At 45.4% G+C, this 26,398-nt stretch overlaps 1 protein-coding gene across 2 annotated transcripts in view; it reads right to left on the bottom strand.

Annotated features, from left to right (window-relative positions):
* The window catches only part of SYT16 (synaptotagmin 16), a 244,442-nt gene extending 227,275 nt beyond the window's left edge, over nucleotides 1-17,167 (bottom strand). Inside the window, exon 1 of one of the 2 annotated variants that reach the window (XM_084791506.1) lies at nucleotides 16,966-17,167. In XM_084791506.1, the coding sequence (XP_084647632.1) occupies nucleotides 16,966-16,981 (16 nt within the window). In that variant the 5' untranslated portion in view covers nucleotides 16,982-17,167. Of the gene's footprint in view, nucleotides 1-16,444; nucleotides 16,531-16,965 lie in introns of those variants that run through there. The other variant, XM_084791507.1, reaches the window with a different exon arrangement.
* Between the last annotated feature and the right edge of the window lie 9,231 nt (nucleotides 17,168-26,398).

Raw genomic sequence — 26,398 nt, forward strand, 5'->3', positions numbered from 1 at the left:
GCCGTTCAGCAAAGAACCGAAGACACGGAAGATGGGGGCATCGGGGGTGTATAAAGGCTACAGGGCTTTAAGCCACACATGGATGATCTTCAGTTCCAGGATGTTCATGTTTCTAAGACATAAACTTCTGTCTCCCCAAAGCATCCTTTGTCTCTCTACATTCTGTGTTAGTTACTTGTCCCCTGCTGCAATAAGCCACCATGACTAAGGCAGCTTAGAGAAGGAAGGGTTGACTTGGGTCTGTGGTCCCAGAGGGGTGAGAGTCCGTCGCCATCACAGCAGGGAGGCAGGGCCCCAAGAGCAGCAGGCATGGTGGTGGCAGGGACAGCTCAGGGTTCACCTCGAGCAGGAAATGAGAGCAAACTGGGCATGGCCTGAGCCTTTGAACTCTCCAAGCCCTCTCCCAGCAAGGCCACACCTTCTGGGCCTCCCTAACCGCCACCAACTTGGGGACCAAGCATCCAAAGGCCAGAGACTATGGCGAGCCTTTTTCATTTAAACCACGATATCCAAATATCTGGGGTGAATGCATCATGTGCATCTCTGTGTGTTGAGAAAAGCAGATTCTGTTCTTCCATGGCATCGAGGCATAGATGCAGGGCAAGAACAGTTGTTCACGGCAGAGTGCTGGAGAGACATTTGGGAGTGGGGGTGGGAGCGGGGAGTTAAGAGAGACTAGAGGAATCAACCCCCAGGAGTTCAATTTCTAATTCATATAAAGAATGTGAAGACGAAGGCCTTGGTAATAGCTGCCTGAGGCCGTAGATGTCCTTACCCTAATCTGCTCCTTACGCGCCGTGCACTCGCACCGAAATGCCGCACTGTACCTCATAAACAGGAACAGCTACAACACATTGGTGAAAACGTCTGTTGGGGGCACCAGGAAGTTCTGGGGACTGAGACTGGGACAAATAAGCACTATGAGAAGAGGATAGGGTTTTGTTTTTGTTTTTTAAATAACTATATATAAATTGCCTAAGTGAGAAGTGTTATCAAGGGTATAGTGTAAAGTCCATTCTGCAGCAGACTAGGCTAGTACAACAGGAGCCCAGAGTGGAAGACAAATCTGAAGACATTTCTAGGGGGAAGGGGCAGGCATGGGGGAGGGAGGGGGGAAGGAGAGCTTCCCCAAACACAAGGGAGATGAGGGAGTCAACATGCGGATGGCAGGAGTGAGGCACTATTATGACGCTTACACAGATGTCAGTGTCTAGGGCAGAAAGAAGGGAGTACGGAAAAGGCAACGCTCAAAAGCCTAAATAAAAACAAATCCACACGTAATAGTTAAAACAGAAAATAAAAGAAAATATTAAGTCTTAGCTTTAGGAGTGCAGAGTAAAGAAATAAAAAGCAGGAAAGAGACCAAACTCTGACCTTAACAGATGAGACTGTGTTTATTAGCATAGCACACAGCCAAGGGCAACAATTTTCCTATGGAGGGAGCTAGTCAGGGCTCTCAGAGGAGTGGGTGAGAGGCCTGCATATGAGGGAGGGTCATCCAGGCTAAGACATTTCTGAGAAATTTACAGCCCCCTCCTGCTTTTGGAACTCCTTGCTCAAGCAGAGCAGGCTATTGTGAGAAACTGCCTGTCTCAACAAACAGTTCTCACTGATACCGATGTGGTTGATGGGAAATAGTTGAGCAGAGACCGCAAGACTGGCCCAGGGGGGCATCTGGTTTTCTGCAGCCAGGGCATTCTATCCTCACAGACCCTGGAAACACAAAAGCGAACAGACAGAAGACGGGGGAGGGCCTTTGTCTCTTTCTTAGCTGTTTCAAGCTGAGGAGAAGCATCTCTGGAAGGGCAGTTCGGGGGTCTACTGACAAAGAGGGTCCTCACCAGATGTGGTGGCGCCTGGGAGGCAGAGGCAGGAGGATCTCTGTGAGTTGAGGGCAGCCTGATCTACAGAGTAAGTTCCAGGATAGCCTGAGCTACACAGTAAGACTCTGTCTCATTAAAAATAAAAATAAAAACTAAAAATAAAAAGGAAGGATCCTCTGGTCACTTAGCAGAAGGAGAGAGTTTTATGATGGATCATGTGACTTCCACCTTGGTTTTTTTTTTGGGGGGGGGGTTGGTTTTTGTTTTTTTGAGACAGGGTTTCTCTGTGTATCCTTGGCTGTCCTGGAACTCACTCTGTAGACCACACTGGCCTCAAATTCACAGAGAGTCACCTGCCTCTGCCTCCCTGAGTGCTAGGATTAAAGGCGTGACCACCATGCCCAGCCCATCTTGCACTCTTAAAGAAACTTTTGAAAAAGCCTTGTTAGAGGGTTGGAAACCGATGGTTTTTGTTACAGAATGAAAATGAGATTTGCCAAGAAAAGTAGAGAGAGAGGGAGAAGTGGGACAGACAGAGTGAGCCAGAGAGAGGAGGTGGAGGCCCACAGATAGGAGCTTGCATAAGGGGCGAAGAGGAGGGTTTGAACTGGGTCTCAGAGCGATGTGGGTATGTGTCAGGGTGAACTGTGTCAGAACAGGAAGGATGTCGGGAGGGCTGGTGAGCTGGGGGGGAGAGATAACTCGGTGTTTAGGATTGGAAAGAGCAGTGGATGGGAAAAGGCAGCAGAAAACAGCGCTGTCTTGGGAGGTCTGCAAGGGTGCAGGATCTGGGAAAGACTTGGTCGTTGTGCAAAGACACAGTTTGAGAAAAGGGGCGGGTCCACGGTGACTAGGGAGCAGGAATGGCTCAAGGCTGCTGGGCTGTAGTGGGTGGACAGACCCAGCAGCTGGATGAGTAAAGGAAAGATGGGGAATCTGTTTAAAGAGGGGGACCCAGCTGTCTTGTGTGGAGATGAAAGGCAGAAGTAGAGACCATCGGAGGTTTACTTTGAAAAGTAAGTGAGTATGAGGACGCTAGGGAGGAAAGAGGTGATCAAGAAGAAGAACCAGAGCGGAAGAGAGCAAAAAGCCCAGCTATAGGAAGAGACCTGTGCTTACAGACCTGGGCAACTCAGGAGGCAGAGGCAGGTGCATCTCTGAGGTCAAGGCCACCTGGGCTACAAAGTGAGTTCCAGGACTGCCAGGGATACAGAAAGAACGCTTTAAAAAAAAAACAGGAAAGATGGGGGCTGGAGAGATGGCTCAGAGGTCAAGAGCACTGGCTGATCTTGCAAAGGTATAGAGTTCAACTCCCAGCAAACCCATGGTGGCTCATAACCATCTATAATGAGATCTGGTGCCCTTTTCTGGCGAGCAGATGTACATGCAGGCGAAACAATGTATATATAATAAATAAGACTTTTTTTAAAAAACAAACAAACAGGAAAGATGAAGGGGATAATTCAGATAATTCAGGACAAACGTGATCATGAAGGAGGGCCCCACCCCTACAGGACCAGTGGTGTTATAAGAGAGCATTTCACAGCTTTCTCCTTCCATACTGTGAAGACACCGAGGAAAGCAAGTCATCTGTAAACCCGGAAGAGAGAGGCCTCACCAGACACAGACATTGCTGCTACTGCCATCTTGGACTTTCAGCCTTCAGAAGTATAGATGAGCAAGCAAGTCTCTGGTACACATAGCCTTCCAGCCACTGGTGTTTTGCTATGGCACCTGGGGCAGCCCACTGCAGTGTCCAGAGACCTCTGCATAAGTAATGGAGAAAGCAAAGCAGAGAGGCTCTGCACTAGGGAACCACGAGCATCCCCTTGTGGTAAAGGCACCTATGCGGAATGTGGAATGTTGACAGAGTTTTTGCCACCTAGACTCACAGAATATGGAGAGTTAGGCTTATGCACACAACCTCATCACAGGGAATTACAGACAGGAAGTAGGAATGTCTGTCTATAAAGAAAACTATTGCCCCCTCCAAAACCCAAGGGCTGAGTCCCCCATAAAATGTATTTGCGAATCACAGCTCTCCCTCCCTAATTCTCAAATGTGTGTGGACAACCAGGTCTAGTTTTAGAGAAGCAGAAAGGAGTTACTTCAACCATGTTTCCATAGAGGAAGAGAGAGTTTGTTTCTTTCGTTCGTTGTTTTGGTTTTTCGAGACAGAGTTTCAGGGTTTCTCTATGTAGTAGCCTGGAACTCTCTTTGAAGACCAGCCTGGCCTCCAACTCACAGAGATCTACCTGCCTCTGCCTCCCGAGTACTGGGATTAAAGCTGTGTGCCAACACGCCCAGCTCAAATTTATGTCCTAAAGCTCTTTGATATTTTGAAATTTTAAAGTCCTCAAAGAGGAAGAGCCTGGAACACATTGGCACAGGAGACAACTTCCTGAACAGAACACCAACAGCCCAGGCCTTAACGTCAACAATTAATAAATGGGACCTCATGAGGCTGAGAAGCTTCTGTAAGGCAGGAGACACTGTCAATAGAACAAAGTGACAGCCTACAGACTGGGAAAAGAGCTTCACCAACCCTACATCTGACAAAGGTCTAATATCCAAAATATATAAAGAATTCAAGAAATTAAACACCACCAAAAGAAATAACCCAATTAAGAACGGGGCTCAGAACTAAACAGAGAATTCTCAACAGTGGAATATCGAATGGCTGAGAAACACTTAAATAAATGTTCAACATCCTTAGTCATCAGAGAAATGCAAATCAAAACGACACTGAGATTCCATCTTACACCCATCAGAATGGCTAAGATCAAAAATTCAAGTGACACCACATGCTGGCGAGGATGTGGAGAAAGAGGAACACTCCTTCATTGCTGTTGGGAATGCAAACTGGTACAACCACTTTGGAAATCTATTTGACGCTTTCTCAGAAAAATGGGAATAGGGCTTCCTCAAGACCCAGCTATTCCACTCCTTGGAATATACCCAGAAAATTCAGCACATAACAGGGACATATGGTCAACTATGTTCATAGCAGCCTTATTCATAATAGTCAGAACTGGAAACAGCCTACGTGTCCCTCAATAGAAGAATGGATAAAGAAACTGTGGTACATCTGCACTATGGAATACTACACAGCTATTAAAAACAAGGAATTCTCGAAATTTGTGGACAAATGGATTGAACTAGAAATGATCATAATGAGTGAGTTCACTCAGAAGCAGAAAGAGTCAAATGGTATATACTCACTTTTATCTAGACATTAGCCCAAGGGGCATGTTCCATGAAAGACTTCACTTACCAGGAAAGTGGGTCAGAGGGGAGGACATCCTATGGGACTTTAGATGAGAGTAGCATGGGAGAATGGGGAAATTGAAGGATCCAGAGGGTCCTAGAAACCTACAAGAAGAACATTATGACAGGCAGATCTGGGCCCAGGAGTCCTGCTCAAACTATGGCACCAACCAAGGTCAATACATGTAGTAAACATCGAACCCCTACCCAGATCAAGCCAATGGACAGGACATTCTTCACAGTTGAGTGGAGAGTGGGGTCTGACTTTCACACGAACTCTGGTACCCCATATTTGACCACGTCCCCTGGGTGGGGAGGCCTGGTGGCACTCAGAGGAAGGATAGCAGGCTACCAAGAAGAGACTTGATACCCTATGAGCATATACAGGGGGAGGAGGTCCCCCTCAGTCACAGTCATAAGGGAGGGGAGTAAGGGGAAGTGGGAAGGAGGGAGGAATGAGAGGATACAAGGGATGGGATAACAATTGAGATGTAATATGAATAAATTAATAAAATATTTTAAATGTAAAAAAAAATTAAGTCCCCAAAGAACTTCATCATTGTGAATTTTATTTCTCCAAATTTACTTTAATTAGATGGATATAAATTAATGAACAGAAAGTAAGTAAAGTATATGCAACAATTTAACAGAACCTTATAATCTATATTTTTTCAAATCCATCTTTAAGACTTTGCATCATGAGGCACATCTGGAAGTTGAGCAGCATATGAACACTTCAGCTGAATGTTAAATTAAGTGTTCATCTATTGCTGTGATAAAACACCAGGACTAAAAGCAACTTGAGGAGGAAAGAATGTATCTCATCTTGCAACTCTCAAGTCACACACCATCACTGAGGGAACTTGGGGCAGGAACTCAAGGCAGGAGCCTAGAGGCAGGAACTGAAGCAGAGGCCATGGAGGAATGCTACTCACTGGCTTGCTCCCTGTGTCTTTGGTTTGGTTTGGTTTGGTTTGGTTTGGTTTTTGAGACAAGGTTTCTCTGTGTAGCCCTGGCTGTCCTGGACTCACTTGGTAGACCAGGCTGGCCTTGAACTCACAGCGATCCACCTGCCTCTGCCCTCCCCCCCAGGTGCTGGGATTAAAGGCGTGTGCTACCATGCCCAGCATGCTCCTTATATCTTGATCTCTCCTGGGACCACCTGTCCCCAGAGAGCTGGCCCCTTTCGTATCAGTCATTAATCCAGAAAATGAACTAAAGACTTGCCTACAGGCCATCTGAGGGAGGCACTTTCTCAACTGTGGTTCTGCTTCCCAGGTAAGCCTAGCTTTTGTCGATTTGTCAAAACGCCAACCAGGATGTTATTTATGACATAATCATTGTGACTTTTATTTGTCAATATTTACTGTATTTTAAGTTGAAACAGAGGGGCTTTAAAATGGAGAAAATAAAAATGGATACTGTAATGGCTGATGGATGACGGAGCATCGCCGTTCATGTCCCCTATGGTGCACTCTTGAACAAACAGGAGTGACAACATAAATCCTATCTCATTACCATAAAAATAACTTCGACCTCACAGACTATCTAAACATCTTGGAGACCACAACCGTGTTCCCTGAAGGTCCAAAGATCACCCGAGACAGTAGTGCTTCCCAGGAGACACACAAATGGAACTTGGCAAATATGTAAGCCATGTTTGTTTTTTTTATTTTTTATTTTTTTTGGTTTTGTTTTTAATTGATAAAGCTAAAGAAATGTCCCTAAAGGTAGCTATTTCCTTCAAGGAACATATAAGTAAGAATTAGGTCCAAAAAGTAACACAAATTTAGAGGTAGGGAGATTTCCAATAGTGTCCAGATTGGAGAGTAGGCAAAGATGTCAAAGGGAAAACAGCATGTGATTGGGCCCCAGTGGAGAAGAAGGCCTATTTAGATATAGTAAGGTCAAACTTCTTCCTTCTTACACATTGAGTGTGAACCAGTTCGCTGCTTGGAATGGTTTTCTTCAAGGTCTAACTCAACGTTTAACAATCTTGCCTTGATCCCAAGCAGCTAATAAAGATGGCTGCGTCTCTTTTACTAGCAGCTGCCAAGTGATCATGCCCAAAATTAAGGTTTTCCAGAGTATTGTGAAAGGCAAAACAAACCAGCTTTCACCACCACCAAACTCTTTAAAAATATTTTCATGTTCTAAACTCAGGGTCAATCATTTAAAAGAATGTACCCAACTGGGCAGGGAGCGGGGAGAACAGTAGCAGAGTGCTGGCCTCGCCCTTGGGAAGGCCTCGGTTCAAGCATCACCACCACCACCGCCAAAACTGATTTTTTATAAAATACATCCAGAGGTGTCATGAAGTAGCCAGGGACTGGCTGGTGTCTCTCTTCTTAGAAAGTCAAGAACAATAATCTGAAATGAGAGGGCTGGAGAGATGGCTCAGAGGTTAAGAGCGCTGTCTGCTCTTCCAGAGGTCCTGAGTTCAAGTCCCAGCAACCACATGGTGGCTCACAACCATCTATAAAGTAATCTGATGCCCTCTTCTGGTAGTCAGGTGTACATGCAGATAGAGCACTCATTAACATAAAAATAAAATTTTAAATGTTAAAAAAAATGAAATGAATGAAGTAACTAAGAGTATACAACATACATACACTGAGCCTTAGAACTTTAAGTAGGGTCAATAAAATGTCTTAGTAGGTAAATGCTCTTGCTGTCCGGTTTGATGGTCCAAGTTCCATTCCTAGGCCCTCGGGCCTTAATATGTGCCATGGCATGTGTGTGCACACACACACATACACACATACATATGCAATAAATAAATAACAAATAAATAAATAAATAGAATAAATATAATTTAAACATCAAGTAATGTCCTCTCTTCTCCAGAATCCCTCTCACACTGGTGAAGTACCCTGGTGTCCATTAGCCCCAGGAGAAAGAGAATTATTTTGACAACAGCAATTATTCCAGAAGTTAGCAGCCAGTGTTATCATCTATAGTTGGGAGTCATGCTTATCAGACGTTAGCAGCCAATGTTATTGTCTATAGTAGTGAGTCATGCCTACGAACTGCTTTATGCAAAAAAACAACAACAGAGATGAGGAGACAGCATTGCTGCAACTGTACTACGTAAGCCTTCAGCATCCATTTCCTAAGAAACTTTCTTTTTTGGGTCAAGTGTGTGTGTGTGTGTGTGTGTGTGTGTGTGTGTGTGTGTGTGTGTGTGTGTTGTGTGCTAAATGATCAATTACAAAACACATCACATCCAGGTGGTGGTGTTGAATGCCTTTAATCTCCGCACTCGGGAGGCAGAAGCAGGCAGATTTCTGTGAGTTCGAGCCTAGCCTGGTCTGTGTAGCCAAGGCTACACAGAAAAAACCTGTCTCGAAAGCCAAAAACAATTGCAGTGCACTTCTAAACAGTGCAAAGGAAAGGTGCAGAGGTACAAGAGTAGAGGGTCGTTCTCCATCCTGCTCACCACAGAGAGCCGGGGGAGGGCTGGCTGAAGGCAGCCTAGTTACTGGCACTCTACAAACCTGAGAGGACAGGCCGCATGTGTCTACCAAAACACAAAGGAATCACAAAGCAAAGAAGAAAGCGGATCGCATGGACTGGAGAAGGGGGTAGGTGGGAGGAGGGAGAGGAGGAGGGAGAGGAGGAGGAGGGAGAGGAGGAGGAGGGAGAGGAGGAGGAAGGAGAGGAGGAGGAGGAACTGGAAATGCGAAGGCAGAGCCTGCCACAGCCAAATTCTAAGGAGAGATTGCTCTCAGAAGTAAGACCTAGAGGGATAAGGTCAGGACCAGTGGAGCCATCAAGCTGATAAGGTCATATGAGTACAGACTAGAAGGCAGCCTTGGCAGTGCTCCACAACAGGACAGATAACAATTCCCCCGCACTTAGCGACATCACTGGAGGAGCTTATGTGAGACTTCAGAGACAGGTGGCGTGGAACCGGGGAGGTGGCCTGAAGCCGAACCTACCTAGTACCCATCAGTCACACCCAAAAAAAAAGCCAGACCATAAGTCCAACAAGATCATCACTGCAAATCAGCATAGAAGTCTCTGGAACTTGTGGATCCTCTCGGAGCCCAGCTCTGAACTCTCTCAAGGTCACTAGCATTGTGTCCATCAGCACATGCACCATTAAATGCACACCTGCGCAGTACACAAGCACACTTACACAAAACAATTAAAACGGGAGAAGACGACGCTGTGATTAATGCTTCTATTTAAAATCCAGAGCTCGGCACCTTGCGTGGTATGTTCTAGAGTCTTATGCTTCGGAACAGAACATTTGGTCTTCATTTTATATTCTTCCCAGTAATAGAATTAATCACTTGGTATACCCTATTTCTGGATTGTTATTGTGAAACTAGCTATAAGCTATGGGAAGCATCTTGTAGGAAGAAAACACCTACTGTGTGACAGGAGGTCTGCACCATCTCATTTGCTTCACTTAGGTCCCAAGAGTGGAGTAAGCAAGGTCCTCTGGGAAGGTGACTTAACTAAAATCATCAAGCCAGAGCTCAGAACTGAGACACCTCCGAGTCCAAGCAGAGGTCCCTCCCACTCAGCTCAGCTAGCCAGGCTTCTGAGATGCCCGAGTTGCACCATCTGAAAAACCCAGTTGTGATCGGTTGATTGTGTTGAGAGTGTTCTCTTGACATAAGCCAGGGGAGTTTTCCCCGTAGGGTTTGGATAAAAAAGCATTTTATGAATCTTAACCTTCACTGCACTCACTGTGAGTCACACTAAAAAAAGTGTGACTTCCTGCCTTCCTAAAATCAGAATCCAAAGAATGTCGCACTCTTGACAATATGAAAATCTATGCTGCTAAGAACCAGACATCGATCATTGATTTTAAAAAGAAATCTATTTTAGAGGGATGGCATCCAGCCACAGCTGTAAACGCCCTAACATGAGATGTGCAGCATCCTTCACAGGAAGGAAACCACACAGAACTTCACAGTGTGTTCCAAAAACCACCCCCCAGCCACCAGGGCAGGGGTCCCCACCTCTGGGTAACAATCCTTTGTGGGTGGGTAAGAAGGACCCTTTCACAGGGGTTGCCTAAGACCATCAGAAAACATAGATATTTACATTACAGTTCGTAACAGTTGCAAAATCACAGTTATAAAGTAGCAATGAAATAATTTTATGGTTGGGGGTCACCACACCACGAGGAACTGTGTTAAAGGGTCACAGCATGAAGAAGGTTGAGAACCATTGCCCTAGAAAGAGCTGTCACTGTCCAGTTTATTTTTATAGATAGGCACTGACAATTGGAATCTCAAATGTGTTTATCAATTCATGATGCTAAATAGCAGTTAGTGACTAAATGACATAGTAATGACCTAAGAGTAAGTGTTATGCAAACCCACCATGCTCAAGAGGAGGCCTAGTCCTCCTCAGAAAGATGGCCCATTGCTGTTATGAAACATCTAGGACACATTCCATGTGCATTTAGAGAGTCAAGTCAGTTATGAAAAATGGTCAATGCAAGTTACCAATTCAAAATGCCAAGCAGAAATTAAAGCAAATAGGATTCAACTCACATAGTATGAAAAGGTGTTTACTCGGATTAACTTCCAGGATGCTTTATTGGTACAACGTCAACTCAGAATACTGTGTCCATCCCTTCCTTACATTTTCTTTGAAAATTTCATTCTTGATTTTAAAAAAGCAGAAATAGGAGCTTGGAGAACAAGACAAGAACCAGCAACTTCCCAGACCTTTCCTTCCACACTGCTGTTAACTGCTGTTAACTACCTCGGCTTAGTCACGCTCACACTGAAAGAGCGTGAGCACAACCCGCCTGTGTCAAGCCAGCTCACTTCCCCAGACCTCTTGTTGCTGGTACCTGACGCTAACCATACCTAAAGGTTGGCACCTAACCGAATTGCTGCTCAACTGTGACAGGCCCAGTACAGGAAGCAAGCGTACACACGGGTGCACCAAAGCCTCAACAGCTAATGGAACCACGTCTGGACTTGTTTTCAAAGCACCTGTATTAAGTCAGGAGCATGGCAGCGGATGTAACAAGATACTTGCTAAATTGGGGGTGGGGGCGCACTGGGGTACATGGAGGTCCACTGCATTTGTATGCACATAACATTTTCCATAATAAAGAGCTAACATCATGCCAAACCCAAATCAAGAGTCCATAATTGTGAGTGTTTTCAAAAGCTAAATCTAAAGCATTAGTCCAGAATGGGTGAAATACAAGTCTATGTCCTAAAAACTTACAAAGAAAAGTGCAAGAACAAAGCAGGGAGCTCACCAAGTGACATCTTGCTACACTTGTTAGCCTTTTCTTGCTCATATGACACGTATACACTTACACACACACACACACACACACACACACACACACACGTACGTTTGTGTCTTCCCCACAGCATTTGAGATGTAGATGCAGATACATGCCCCCCTCTCCCTAAGTACCTCAACTTCCACTAATAAGAAATACATTTCCACTTTAGAGTGTGATAAAAAAAAAATATAAGATTTGTAAAAGTTGACGTTGATGCTATTTACCTCGTATATTAACATAGTCACCGTCGGATCTCACCAACTATCACAGCGCTGTCCTCTATAGCATCCTTCTTCCTGGTCCAGGCTGTAATCTCAAACCCCCCATTGCCCTGGCTGTGTCTTTAGCATGGATCGAGCCTCAGCTGTCTCACGCGACATTAACATTTACAGAAGGTACCTTGGTTAGGGTTTATCTGGGCTTTTCTGGTGTCCCCTCATGATTAGAATCAGGCTGTACATTGTTGGTTAAGTGGCATCTGTCCTTCCCCACCGCTTCCTGTCAGGATAGCAGCTTGTCACAATTCTTTATTTAAGATGACATATCTCAGGTCCTGCCACTGTAAAACTACCATTTACCTTTTTGTTTTACAATTAATGAGAAATCTGTGAGGAAATTCTTTAAGAATTTAAGTATTCTGTCTGCCTAAGGTTTTCTATTGCTGTGATGAAACACCATTGACCAAAAGCAAGTTGGAGGGGAGGGGGTTTTGGTTGGTTTTTTGTTTTGTTTTATTTTGTTTTGTTGGGGTTTTTTGTTTGTTTTTGGTTTGGTTTTGGCCTTATGCTTCCAAATGGCTGATTGTTATCAAAGGAAGTCAGGGCAGGAGTTCAGACAGGGCAGGAACCTGGAGGCAGCAGCTGATGCAGAGGCCATGGAGGGATGCTGCTTACTGGCTTGCTCCTCATACCTTGCTCAGCCTGCTTTCTTATAGAACCTAGGGACATCCTTTAGTGAGAATTCTGGAATGTTGACTTCTCTTTAAACACAGAGATATTATAAGAATATTGTTTTTGTTTTAATCCCAGGTGGGGGGGGGCAGCGGGGGGTTACAGAGCTGCTTTGGAGCAGCTGACTATGATTTGCCTCGCACTCTAGCAAAAGCATGGTTTTGCCAGCTGCAAATAGTTTCATCCATTGTGTGACATTAGGAACTCTGGGAACGTTTCAGAGGATGTAAAAATGCTAGTGCCCCAAGAGGTGGGGTTGGTGGTCAGTGGTCATTCAGGGGAGGGGGTGTCGCAATTTGTTAGTAGTTGTGCTCAAAGAAACAAGAAAAAGAAATTAAATTAAAAGATCTCCGTCTCTTTCCCCCTCTATCCTTCTTTCTCTTCTATCTAGTGATAGGAGGTGAAACAGGGTGTGGGGAGGATAAAAGGTGGGAAAGAGAAGAACCCATCAAGTAGCTACATCCAGCTATAGTATCCAGCACACAACGGCCGTGGCCCCTCCCCCACCAGCCACTAATTAAGAAAATGCCCTACAGCTCCATCCTGCCTCCTCTAAGATGACTCTAGCTTATGTGATGTTGATATAAAAACTCGCAGCACACTGCTAGTTCTTACACACTAGTTCCTCTTCAAGTCTTTACACACTAGCTCAGGAGCCACAGGTGGGTCTTGCTTGAAGTGATTACAGCTGCGGGGTTCATCGGGACACACCATGCTTTCTGCAGGAGATGCCATTGCTCATGGGTTTTCTAAGTTTCCAGGCGGGTTGTCATTTCCTAACTCTGCCTATGGTTTTAGTTGCCATCATTTGTAAATGTCTTAATAATTACTAGGATTGGAGATAATTTTACTCAATAATGAGTCTGTTTTCACTCAGGTAACTTTCTTTTAAGATCTACGCATTCTACTAGAACATGCCGAGCACCCTCTGGCAGTGAACCCCCAACTTTACCTGCCAGGGCCCTGCACTTACCCCCTCCTACCCCAGCTCACTCACGTCCCTCCCTACGGAAAGGAGTAGAAATTGCTGATGGTGTTGGAAAGATGGAAATGAAAGAAGCTGGAGATTGCTGGGAGAAAGACAGGAGGCGGGGGGTGGGGGCGGGGAGGTGGGGTGGGGTGGGGGTGGGGCATTGCTACTGGTAAATATTGCCTATGGGTGACCAGCGATCAGCTTCTGAACAGGCCAGACAAAAATGACTCAAGATCATTCATGTAATAGATTAGGAATGACCCAAGGAGACCAGAAGAATTCCTTAAGATAATAAATACTCATCAGTAACATCTCTAGAGACCCAGTGACTCAAAAATTGCCCGAGATTTCTGGGGATTAATTCAGTTAGCTATTTCCAACAACTCGAAACATACCTGCTGTTCCTGAGAATAATTTATTCTTTTTCTTTCTTTCTTTCTTTCTTTCTCCCTTTCTTTTTCTCTTTCTTTCTTTTTTTTTAGAATATTTTACTTGTTCTTTGACAATTTCACATTTTTATACAGTATATCTTGAATGACTTTTTCTTTTTAAAAACTTATTTTTAAAAATTATATGTGTGTGTATGTGTCTGTGAGGGGGTGTCTTCAGATGGTTGAAGGTATCTTCAGGGACCAGAAGAGGGTTTAGGACATCCTGGAGCTGGAGCTACAGGACCGGGAGCAGTACTGGAAACTGAACTTGGGTCCTTCGGAAGAGCAGTATGCACTGTCAACTGAAAAGCCATCCATCTCTCCAGCCTCTTGAGAATTTTTATTTTATTTTATTATTTATTTGTATTTGGGAGCTGAGGCACCAGACAGGGTTTCTCTGTATAACCCTGGCTGTCCTGGAACTCAGTCTGTGCAGTAGGCTGGCCTCGAACTCAGAGATCTGCCTGTCTCTGCCTCCTGAATGCTGGGATTAATACACCACCACTGCCCAGCTGAGAAAATTTACTCTTAAAGGCAGATTATAGGCACAGCCCCTCCCACACACACATATATAAGCATGTACACATACAAATGCACCCTCCCCAAAAAAATCAGGCCACAGTGATTCAAAAATGAGGATCTGTTATAAAAAGTCTTAATAATGCAACAAATGTCATAAAGGAGGAAAGAAAAATAGAAAAACACCTCACGCTCAAAAACCAAAATTATCTGAAATACCCATTACATTAAACACAGCTTAAATACCACTGAGTGCCACCACTTAGAAAGAAAACCTAGCTACTTAATCATTTCCTAATAACTTACAGGAAACCAACTGAGATTCTCAACTTATCTGCTTCTCTGGAAACTTTCCTTCGAACTCTGAGCTCTCTGGACACAGGGCTCTTTCTCTCTGGGTCACACTCTCTCTGGGCCTAAAGACTGCTTTCCAGGCAAATAGTTTTTAAACACCTCTGCCATACACATCCCCACATGCTATATTCCCAGAGAAGGCCCTTCTGGGCCCCTTCGGAGAATGGCTAGAGCACAGCAGTCTGCACTTGCCTGGCTGTATAGCTGGGGGTTTTCCCTCATGGAGAAATAAAGTGCAATAAAAGCAATCAGCTAACACCAAGGTAGCTCGTGCTTGATGGATCCCAGTGAGGCCACTCCACTCACTGCACAATGTCCCCACTTGCCTCTCACCTGAAGAGCTGACACAGGACTTCTGTATCACCAGGACTTGTTAATTACCATTTACACAAATAAAGCCAAGTGAAATTATTTCTTACTTTGTTGATGAAAAAACCTCAATCTATCATTTCTTCCCTAGACCCTCTCTCCCCAAATGACTACACTTATGTATATATAAGCAGAACTGAGAACAAAAGGCTTGGTCTCTATTAGTTAATGTTATGCTAAACACCTGATCTGCCTTGTTAACAGCAGGGAGGGCACCTTGGTGCCTCCACATGAAGAAAATGACCACAAATGGAAGATGGGGGGAAAATTACACCCTTATCGTTTTGCTTTGTGTGCCCACCACTTTATGAGATATCCATTGCTTTACAGGGTATAGCAGTCTTGCCATATATGTATGTATATACACACACATAGGTACACATACAGATACGCATACTTTTTTTGAGACAGAGTTTGTAACTTGACATCCGCCTGCCTCAGCCACTCAAGTGCTGGGATTACTGACATGGGCCCTCACATCCAACAGCCAGGTCATAGTTTTAAGGATTGGGATAGGGCCACAATCTCACTGCTGATGTGTGAGAGAGATAATAAAAGGCATATCTTTTAACTAAAAAATTTACATCTCTGTACTGTATCCAATCTGTGTTCTTGGCTGGATAATGATTCATTTAAAGAAAAATAATGAAATTTTGACCAATACCATCCACCTTTGTCCCCACTCACCTCTCAAAATTGCCTTATAAATGGTGTCTGTGATCACATGGTACGTTCAGTGAATGAAGTACCTACTGTGTGCCATGACTATTACTGAATGAAGAACCTACTATGTGCCAGATTTATTACTGAGGATTTCGAGGCTAAGTCTAAGACAAGTATAACTGGACGTTTTACTCTGCTCATTTTTTGAGGTTCCACCAACAGGCCTCAAGCTCCAGCTACGTGTAATTAGTTTCCTTAGCGGTAATCCTCATTTCCAAAAACAACAGCAAAAACGCCAAGACACCAACAGCAGGCCAGCCGGAAACCTTCCCACACTTCCAGTCTTTGATCTCAACCTTTCCTCTCTGCACACCCCTCCATGGCAACCAGACAAGGTCTCTGGCTTCAGGGTCCAGAAACAGAGCCCAAAGGGGCCACCGGCAGGAGGAGGGAGTGCCAATCTGGCCCAGAACTCCTAGAGAACCTTGAACTCACAGCGCCCCAATATCGGGCTCCCTAAAATCTGGCTCTGGGCCTGGAGGCAGTCCTCAAAGAGCTGTGAGGCCCAGCTCAGCTGCCTCCATGCATCAAGTGTCCCCTCCAGTCAGGTGCTGCATCCCTCCTGAGGCATCCTCGGACCTCCCGCCCTCCCCAGTTCTGCCCCGCAACACCAGGTGATGGGCATGGTGACAAGGGCCCGCTCCGGAGATGGGGTAGCCGGATGCTGCTCCCTCGAGCCAGGCACAAAGGCAGGCGCGCGCGGGAGGAGAACTTGCCACCTCCCCCCCATGCCTTGGCCTCCCGGGGAAACCCATACTTACTGTCAGTCGCCATGGTCGCGTCGGGGGTTGCCGGGCGGCCGCCAGCGGCTGGGGTACCCACGCCGCGCCCGGCCGCGCGCGCTCTCGGCAGGCCCCCGCGCGCTCGGGGCCGCGACGCGCACAGACGCTCCCGCCGCGCGCCCCCGCCGCGCCGCCCCACGCCCCGAGGTGTCTCCCAGCTGGGTAGCCCCCGCCGGCGTCCCCACACCCGAGCAGAGCTTGGTCAACCAGCAGCGGGACCTGCCCTACCCCGCCCACCCCGCAGCAGCATCTCTCCCAAAGACAAAGCAGCCAGCAACCTAGCCGGCTCCTCTCCAGGTACCTCGCCCGCGCTAATAGTTCTATTCGCCAGCTGCACACTCGTTTTCCTGTCTCGCTTTTTAAAACTCATCCAGGCCTGGTGCTTCTTTCCAGCAGTGTCGACCCTGAACCCCAGCTGAAAGGACCAAAGCGGGGGAACAGGTGGGTGAGAGAAGCAATAATCATCCAGGTGCCTCCAGGGTGTGAGGACAGAGACTCACCATGAGCTCCCCTCATCTTCTCAGCCCTGTGACTAGTAGGCTCTCAGATATCCATTAGATGAGCTAATGGGTGACTATAACTGGAAACCTGTGTGAATTAATGAGTGAATAAGTGTCCAATTAACTAACTGGATGTGAACTGGATGGGCGACTAACAGCTGGATAATTGTGGGCCAGGCCACAGGCTGGTCAGGTGACTTGTATTAAAGGACCAGCACACAGAGAAAGTCAGACAGTATTGCCTCAAGGGCCATTGTGGTTAAAAGGACTTTCAAATGAGTCCACCTGTGGGCGTTTGTATGCCTTACATCTCGTTGAAGGCGGTAAACCAATTACTGAAAGATTCTTGCCATATTTAGAGAACGGTAGCAAATGACAAGCTGCCGCCACCGCCACATAGGAAAGCATCAAGTGGCCTAAGGTGTACGCGCAGGAAGCCATAGTACTGTGCATTTGGTACAGTTTGAGGCTGCTTGTTCAACACAAACAGGAAGGATGCCAGTGGGCGTCGTCCCAGGCATGACTGAACACCAACCGGATTCAGGAGTAAGGCAGCGTCAGAAACAGCTGCCATGCGGCCAGGTGGGCAAAGGAAGGTACCAGAGAACAACGAAGGAACGCTGTCTGACCAATCCACGGGTGTGTGGGTGAGGGGGTCAGCACCGTGAGGATGAGCCACATCCACCTTTCGTACTGCAGGCGTGGGACTTGCCTTTTAATCTGCTGATAGCATACAGGTTCCTCAAAGCTAAAAAGCTCAGACACCAGGCTCATGTTTCAGTTACACCAATGCTCTATCGTAGGCCACCAAGAGAAGAAACAACACAACAAAACCATGAAATAGGCCGGGGGGGGGGGCGGGGGGAAGGAAGAAGAGCATTAAAAATGACCCAAGAACTATAACCTATTTGAAGCTCTCAAACCTCGAAGTTAAAGTGGTTTGAGAGGCAAGATGGAGAGATGGGTTTGGCTCAAAGGGGCAGAACATTTATCAAGCTGTTTACTCATTAGTCAAAGTGCTGGTCTAATGAGAAGAAGGACGGTGACCCAGCCTGTATTTCACAAGTGACACTCGAGGCAGTAGAGACAAATGTCAGCTAGTGGGCTTCAAAGACGGGGAGGCCCCAAGTATGACAGTCTCCCAAGAGGCCTGCCAGTAAATGAATGCAGAGGGTGTCAAGACAGCAAAGTGATATGAAGCTTATTGTTTTAAGATAAATGATTGTTCCACAAACTAGATCATCCACACATCCAAATATGTTCAAGAAAACAAAATTTGTTTTTCCCCCATGTAATCAAATTTGTCTTCTGACCCAAGTGCCCGTTCTACCTATTGTTAGGAAACTTGATTTCCTCACTTTAGGGGCATTTCCATGAATCCAGGTTTGTCTGGGGTAATTCCTTCTCCACTGAGAGGTCACATGGAAGTTCGGGGGTAGGCAGTGGGTTGGGGTATTGAAAGACATTGGGTACCATTTGTCTTCATCAAGCTGTGACTCTTCTTGATATAGTTGTATCTGCCACACAGCCACAGCCTGCATGCAGCCAAAGAGAGCTACGGATGTGGCTAAACACAACACTGTAAACTGACTTAAAATGTGAGTGTGAGTGTGTGTGTGTGTGATATTTTTAATCTTGTTTTTATGAACTTTGTAGATAATAGCATCATATCACAGTGTCAAAATGTTGGACACACGTGGTGTACCATGGAGATCTCAGTCATGGACGGCCACCAGTTACCAGTTCATGCATGTGACAGCCACCTCCAAAGTCCTCACAAGTCGGACTTTTTCTCTCTGACTTTTTCATTGCCCTTGAGGGGAAGCTCATGGCTATTTGCCCATGCCATTCTGAGCAGACGGGAAAATCTATGGAGTGTCAAGGCTGTTCTCAGAGACCACACAACTATTTCTTTTCTTTTCTTTGTAATGGTTTTATTACATTTTTTATTGGTCTGGGGACATGCCATAGCATGCATGTAGAAGTCAGGACAACTTGCGGGGAGTCAGTTCTGTCCTTTAACCATGGTGGTTCCTGAGCTCAAACTCGGATTGTCATGTTTCAGTACAGGTGTCTTTACCAGCTAAGTCATTTCTCCGGCCTGTAACACCCGTTTCTTATTCCTTTACCACGTGGGGAAGGGACTTCTGCATAGTGGGCCAACAAACAAAGTGTGTAATGTGACATGAGATGAGTGTCAGTTTTCACAGTTTTACCACACCCTTGTTCATGAAAACAGATGTTCTCTCTAAGCGATCATGGGATGATTTTGGCTGCATGCAACTACACAGCATTAGCTTAAACAATGAGAATGTCGTCTGAAATATAACAAGGGATCCAAGGTAATGGTCTCTCACACTTGGTAATGTCAGTGAGAACCCAGAGTCTCTGTGTGCCTACTGGGCCAGCCTCAGCCTCAGCCTCCATTCTGTCCTCATGGTTACATGAAGCTGCAGCAGCACAAAGCTTGAGGGTTTCCTTCTCATCTTTTCCTTTTCTTTTTCTTTGTTTCTTAAAGACGAGCTCTTGATGTGTAGCCCTGGCTGCCCTGGAACTCACAAGGCTGGCCTCGAACTCATAGAGATCTTCCTGCACTGGGATTAAAGGCATGTAACACCATGCCTGGCCCATCCTCTTTCTATCGGAGGTGAAAATCATTTTGGCTGTGGCAGAGGCTGGAAGAGTAAGTGTCTGTTACTTTCAGCTTCTGGTGCAGATGGTGGGTTCTGCCAGTGAGGAGGAAACAGGCAGGGATGCCACTGTCCTCTCATCCTCCATGGGACCTCCCTCAGCACACTGATCTCCTTTATGCTGAAAGCCTTCCTCCACCCCAGGGATCAGGGAGCCCCTCTCCTAAGGGGCTGGAAAATAGACGCTTTAACATCCTGCATTCTTACAAGTCTGTGTGTTTAGTTGACCCCAGCTTTTGAAATTAAAAGCCAAGACTTGGGCTCTTTTTGTCCCTTTACAAAACCTAAGACTAGCATGAAGAACATTTGTTCCAGAGGACCCAAGTTCAGTTCCTAGCACTCACATGGTGACTCACAACCGTCTGTTCCAGGAGATCTGACGCCTTTTGATGCACATACCAATATACAAGGAAAACAGGCATATATAGATAAAATAAATATAAAAACAAAAACCAACCTTAAGATGATAAATTCCAAACTCTAGCTAGAGGTAGGAGACTTATCTGCTAAGTGAAATCACACAAGAATGCAAACAGCAGTCAATGCTGAGCTCAGATTATGGTGTGTTTATAAAGGGAGGAGGGAAAGAAAGGAGGGGGTGGGGGAAGGGGCAAGGGAAAGAATGAATGAGAATATGACCAGGCAGCAAAGTAAAGTGGAATATAATTAGAAAACAGGGCAAGAATGAACTCCAAGGACACACCCTCTATGAACTTCTCCTTACAATGAGGGCCCAACATCCCACGCTCACAGCCCCCAAATGGGATCATTTATGAATCCAGGAAGTTATTAATGTACTTATTAAGACAGAGCCCTCATGCTGTAGTCATCTCTAGAAATGCAGTGAGGGCTCGCCTAGAATTAAAAGCCGAGAAGCAGAGAAGCAAGGCAGCTCTTTAGGAGCACGGGACAGAAGTGTGTACTTACTAAACCCTGGGTTAGGCAGCCAGCCACAGAATCCGGGAGTTGGAGGGCTGAGAGGGGCCACAGTGGAGACGAGCAGAGCCAGAGAGAAAGCTGAGGAGGCCAGAGTCTGAAGACCTTGAGGATGGCAAGGAGGAGGGCAGACTAGCTGCTGGGGGCGGTGGGGGTGGGGTTGGGGGTGGGGGGACAAGGTTAGGATAACAAAGGAAGGATAAGAGCAAGCATTTTATTTAAAATGTCGTTGCTGCCTGGCATGGTGTACAACTCTGGCTGCACAGGCAAGAGCTTCTCTGTAAGTTTCAGGCCAGCCTGTTGTACATATCGAGTTCCAGGCCAGCAAGACCTACACAATGAGAGCCTGCTTATAAGTAAATAGTCTTGCTAAGGTAATTTAAGTTGGAGTTTGGATGAAACCACACGTTTTACTTAAGCTCAATTCAACAAAGCAGGATAGATCTCTCTCATATGGGACCTCTGGCCCTTGATCTGTGTCCACTTCCTGTTGGCTCTGTCACCACTCTGGCTATGAATAAGAAATAAGGCCAGGGAGGGGTGGAGGGCTGTAATCACTGCAGAGTGAAGGTGTTACAACTACTGATGGTTGAAGTAGCCGTCACCTGTCACAGTCTGTGAAACTGAAGGTATTTTAAGTACGATTTGTGTGTGGCTCCTGTCAGCTACTGGCATTTTATCTGGCACAAGAAGAGAACAAAGTTTGATTATTTCTTTTGTAAGAACCAACTTTTGGGAGCTGGTGAGATGGCTCAGTGTGTTAAGAGCACTGGCTGTTCCTCTAAAGGGTCAGAGTTCAATTCTCAGCACCCACATGGCAGCTAACAACCATCTGCAACTCCAGTTCCAGAGGCTCCTGTGCCCTCTTCTGGTCTCGATGGGCAGGGCACATATGCAGTGCACAGACATACATGGAGGCAAAGACTCCTACATATAAAATAAAACATTTTAAAAGAATTTACTTTTAACTTTCATTAGATGTCTTCATCTCTTTGTAGTAGTGTCTAAGTCAACAAACTCAAATGCTTCATAACATGCAATTATGACAGACTGTGGTAACTAAAACATATGGGTTTTTAAAAAAATATAGCCATTAGATAACAAATACCATTATGCTCTAGTTTAACCCTCGCAAATCATATTGGGAATGGATAGGGGCTAATGAGGCTGAATTCTCATCTAGGTGAAAGGGCCTCCTGCGTGCTGTTTTCTAAAACTGGGAAACCTCAGGGTCATGGCTGTCTGTCTCCTGATCCAGGATGTATAAATACATTATTATTATTATTATTATTATTATTATTATTGTTGTTGTTGTTGTTGTTGTTGTTTCCTCAGATGAGGGGCTGAGATGAGAGCCATTCACAAGCCTTTCTAGCTCTTTCTGAACCTTCCCTGGCTGGTTCAACTTTGCTGTTCTGGCCCAAATTCCTCTTCAAGCTGACTGGTTCTTACTGGCTTCTCTTAGCTTCTGACTGAATTGCTTTGCCTGGCCTCAAACTAATTCTGGCAACATGTTTTAATCTTCTGGCTCATTCTCATTCTCTGCCTCATTCTGTCTTCAGCAGTGCCTAACTTGTTCTCTGCAACCCATCTCTGGAAAATTGTCCCAGTAAAAAACTCTCATCCCTTTCCCTGCACTGCTCATAAGTAGCCTCTCTTTCCTGTCCTGTTTTTGTGAGAGCTGGACGCCATCCTATCGCTAACTCATTCTGCCAAATCTTTCTCTGATTCATCACTTTGTCTGCCCCTCAACTAGACATCACTTTCAAACAATGGTTGCTTTCTTTCTACAAACTAATTTTACCTTAAAGGTGTGTACTAAGGGTATGTCTGCATTCCAGCTGGAGGTATTAAAGGTGTGTGGCGTGTCTGCATTCCAGCCAGAAGACACAGACCTAGGTCTTTAGATGTGATCCCTTGCCAGAGGAGCCATGCGGCTGGATTAAAATTCCTCTATAAGGACGTCTTCTGGCTGCCAAGCCTATACATGTAAAGCATGTTTTAAGGGATCTATATGCATGAATATAGGTGAGCAAGGAGGAGGTAGTCTTTGGTAAAGAAATGTGGCAGAAACAGGCCAAATGGTACTTTCGTGTGTATAAATTCTTCATTTGCTTTCCATGTCATTTTTCCTCACAGTTTCTCTGTGAGGCCCTGGCTGGCTTAGACTCAATTTATAGACCAGGCTGGTCTTGAACTTACAAAGATCTGCCTGCCTCTGCCTCCCTCTATGCTAGAATTAAAGGCATGTGCCACCACACGCAGCATGAATTCCATATCTTAATAGAATTAAGAACAGCCTCGTTTTTTCCCCCCTCAAGACAGGGTTTCTATGTGTAGCCTTAGATATCCTAGATTCACTTTGTAGACCAGGTTGGCCTCGAACTCACAAAGATCTATCTTCCTTCCAGAGTTCTGGGATTATAGGCATGCACCACTGCACCTGGCTCAGCCTTTTTCTTTGAAAGCACTCTCTAGCAGCCACTGAAGAAATACTTCAAAAATACATGATCAACTCATTTTCAAAAATACATAGTTAAGGGTTGGTAATGGGGGGGGGGGGTGTAACCCTGCTTGCAGGCTATTTAACTAGCATGTGTAAACACCCTGGATTTGATCCCAGCACTCAAAACAGACTTTCACAGTTATGGAGATAATTCTTTTTTTTTTTTAATTTATTTATCATTATGTATACAGAGCTTTGCCTACATGTACACCTACAGGACAGAAGAGGGCAGCAGATCTCATTATAGATAGTTGTGAGCCATCATGTGGTTGCTGGGAATTGAACTCAGGACCTCTAGAAAAGCAGCTGGTGCTCTTAACCACTGAACTCTCTCTCCAGCCCATGGAGAGAATTCTTAAATATCTAAATGAAGAGGGCTGGAGAGATGGCTCAAAGGTTAAAAGCACTGATTGCTCTTCCAGAGGTCCTAAGTTCAATTCCCAGCAACCACATGGTGGCTCACAACTGTCTATAATGTGACCTGATGCCCTCTTCTGGCCTGCAGTTGTACATGCAGGCAGAGCATTGTATACATAATAATAAATAAATAAATCTTTTTTTTAAAAAAATCTCAATGAAGATACTCACCTGGAGGTTGAGAAGGCAGTCATTAGGCATCTTTCAAAGAAGAAACATGTGCACAGAGGCCAAGAACTGCTTTCTAATGACTCTGCTTTTCCAAAGACAGTCCAAGACCAGTTTCCCTCAAATACTCATCTCTCATCACCTGGTCTTAAGTCACCTGGGAAGCATATTAAAAGCAAAGATTCCTAGACCCTAAACATCTCAAACATATTAGCCTGGAAGCCAAAACTGGAACCCTTTAATCTGCTTATTAAACATGTTCTTTCTTGTTTCTAAAATGCCCTAAAGTTGGAGGCCCTCTAACCAGGCAACAGCAACTGGTTACAGGGACCAAAACTGCCCAAAGACTTGGAATCCCACAGCCAGGAGTTCCTGCTTTGGTCTTCTCTACAATGAGAGACGCTAACTTCTGAGCAGTCAGCCACCAGGAAACAAATTCTATGCCAGCAGACCACAATGGCTCTTAAGTCTAACTAAAAGAATCCACTTACAAAACAGTCCAGGGCCGAGAGTAGGAGCGGGCTAGCACAGCAGTTAAAGCACTTGCCACTCAAGCGAGAGGACCAGAATTGGGACCCAGAACCATGGACGGTCTGAATAGACATGACTATGACAGTCAGCCTTTAATTCCTGCCCTAGAAGGTAGAGATAGGAGATTCCCCAGAGGAAGCGGGCTAAGAGGACCAGCCTAGAGGGCTGACTGAGAGACCCTGCCTCAAAAAGCAAGTTGAAAGAGTGTTTGAAGAAGATTAGTGAGCTCAACCTTGGGCTTCCACATGCACACACCAACTCACATGTGAAGCATGCACACCATATACACATATATGAAAAGCAAAGGGAAAGCCCATTTTGGCTTTTTTTTTTTCTCTCCAGAAAGATGAACTGCTCATAATTTTATAATAACTAAGTCCTCAGATTTGCAGAGGGCGCAGCTGTCTCCGATGCACAAGGCAATGGGTAATAAACTCTTTTAAAACAGAGTCCTCATTTAATAGCCGTCTTTGTCTTGGTCCACCTGAGCCAACGGAAAATGTCAGCTGGGTGGTGCTAACAACATGGACCCCCACAAGTCCAGACGTTCTGTATGTCCAAGATGGCTGTAAACGGGCGAGGCAGGGTACTGCGTCCTTTCATGGAGGGCCCTCCCTCCCTCACAACCCAGTCTATGCAGAGGTCCCCGCCTCCAAATACCATTGCCAAGGCAGTTAGATCTTACAAGTTTGGGTGTGGACAGGGCCATTTATGGACAAAATTGGCTTTTTTCTTCAGGCGATGTAACATCAATCTGTTAAAGTACTTACCTATTTTAGCTAAAATGGTATGACGCAACCTTTCAAAGCTGCATCTTACTTAAGGAATAAGGCACACATACAGACCATCACAGGTGTCTGGACACACAACATGTGCTTTATTATTATATTTTTCTACTTGACCATAAAGAGAAGCATACGGTTCAAAACACTAATTTGCAATGTTAACACATTTCAAGCTAGGAGGAAATGTGTGGTCTGTAAATTCATTCCTTAAGTCACTCTTCTTAGGTCTGGCTTCCACATCTTTAAATAGCTCCACCTCTTGACCTTATGCCCTATCTCCCATTGGCCCAGTTCCCCCCTGTACTTCATTCAGACTAGAAAGAACCACCTGTATTTTCCTGGCTGGGTAATGGCTCCCACTCAGTCCCCAAACAATGATAAAATTTGCCCTCAGATCATGACCTCCTAATTGCAGTATTAAAAATCAAAAACAAAAAACCCACTTTTCTCATTTGTTACAGATGGTGCTGTTTGCCGTTCTTTCCTTCAGCTCTGTAACATTTTTTGTTCTAATCTGCTTTCCAAGCTTAATGATCAAAAGCTGTCTTTAATCTCAGTAGTAAACCTTAAATAAGAATCCAGTCTGCCCACCCCCTTTGTGGTCCTTTTCTGGTCTCACAATGAAACCAATTTTTGGAAAACTTAGGCAACATTCTCTGAGATTTAGACTTGTGTGGTGGCTTGTTGACAGCCAGGCTGGTCTGGAATTTCCCCAGGTACATGCTTTCAAAGCCAGTGATGGCCTGCGGCCAGTGCCTTAAGAGAGCTAAGGGTTCAGACTCTGGAAACTCCGATTTTTCTCCACCTTTAAGGGTTATCAGTCCTGAAGCCTTCATGCCTGGTCTGTGACACACTTGAAATATCCTGTGTTCTCCATGTGTAACATGGAATAGCTTCCTGCTGACTTTGTCCTATCCCCACATCACTCTTACCCCCCTCCCCCAAAAAAAACCCAGTATGTAAGATGTTGTACTTACTAAACTTGCTGGGCATCAGACATAGCTTATGCAAGACCTCTTGACAGCATCCCAATATTCTTTTCCCTCACCTCTCTCTCTCCACTGGTCCCTTTCAGGAACCTGTCACTAAAGAATGGCCTGCTGCCCAGGTCAGCGGTTAGAAGTGCATGTGGTGCAGTCACATTTGCAGACTCAAGTATGGGCCTCCGCTCTCTGACATGGTCCCAGGCAAATCACATAACCCATGCGCCTTCCTTTTCCTCTTCTGATAAACTACCACCTACCATGACTTCTAGGACTAACAGTGGGACAGATCAGGGTTTTTTTCTCCAAGGATTTGTTTTATTTATGTGTAGGGTGTTTTACCTGAATGTAAGTTTGTGCACCACATGCATGCAGTACCCATGGAGGCCAGAAGAGGGCACTGGAGCCCCAGGGCTA

The sequence above is a fragment of the Acomys minous genome (assembly GCF_964271855.1).
Source record: "Acomys minous genome assembly, chromosome: 8".
NCBI lineage: Eukaryota > Metazoa > Chordata > Mammalia > Rodentia > Muridae > Acomys > Acomys minous.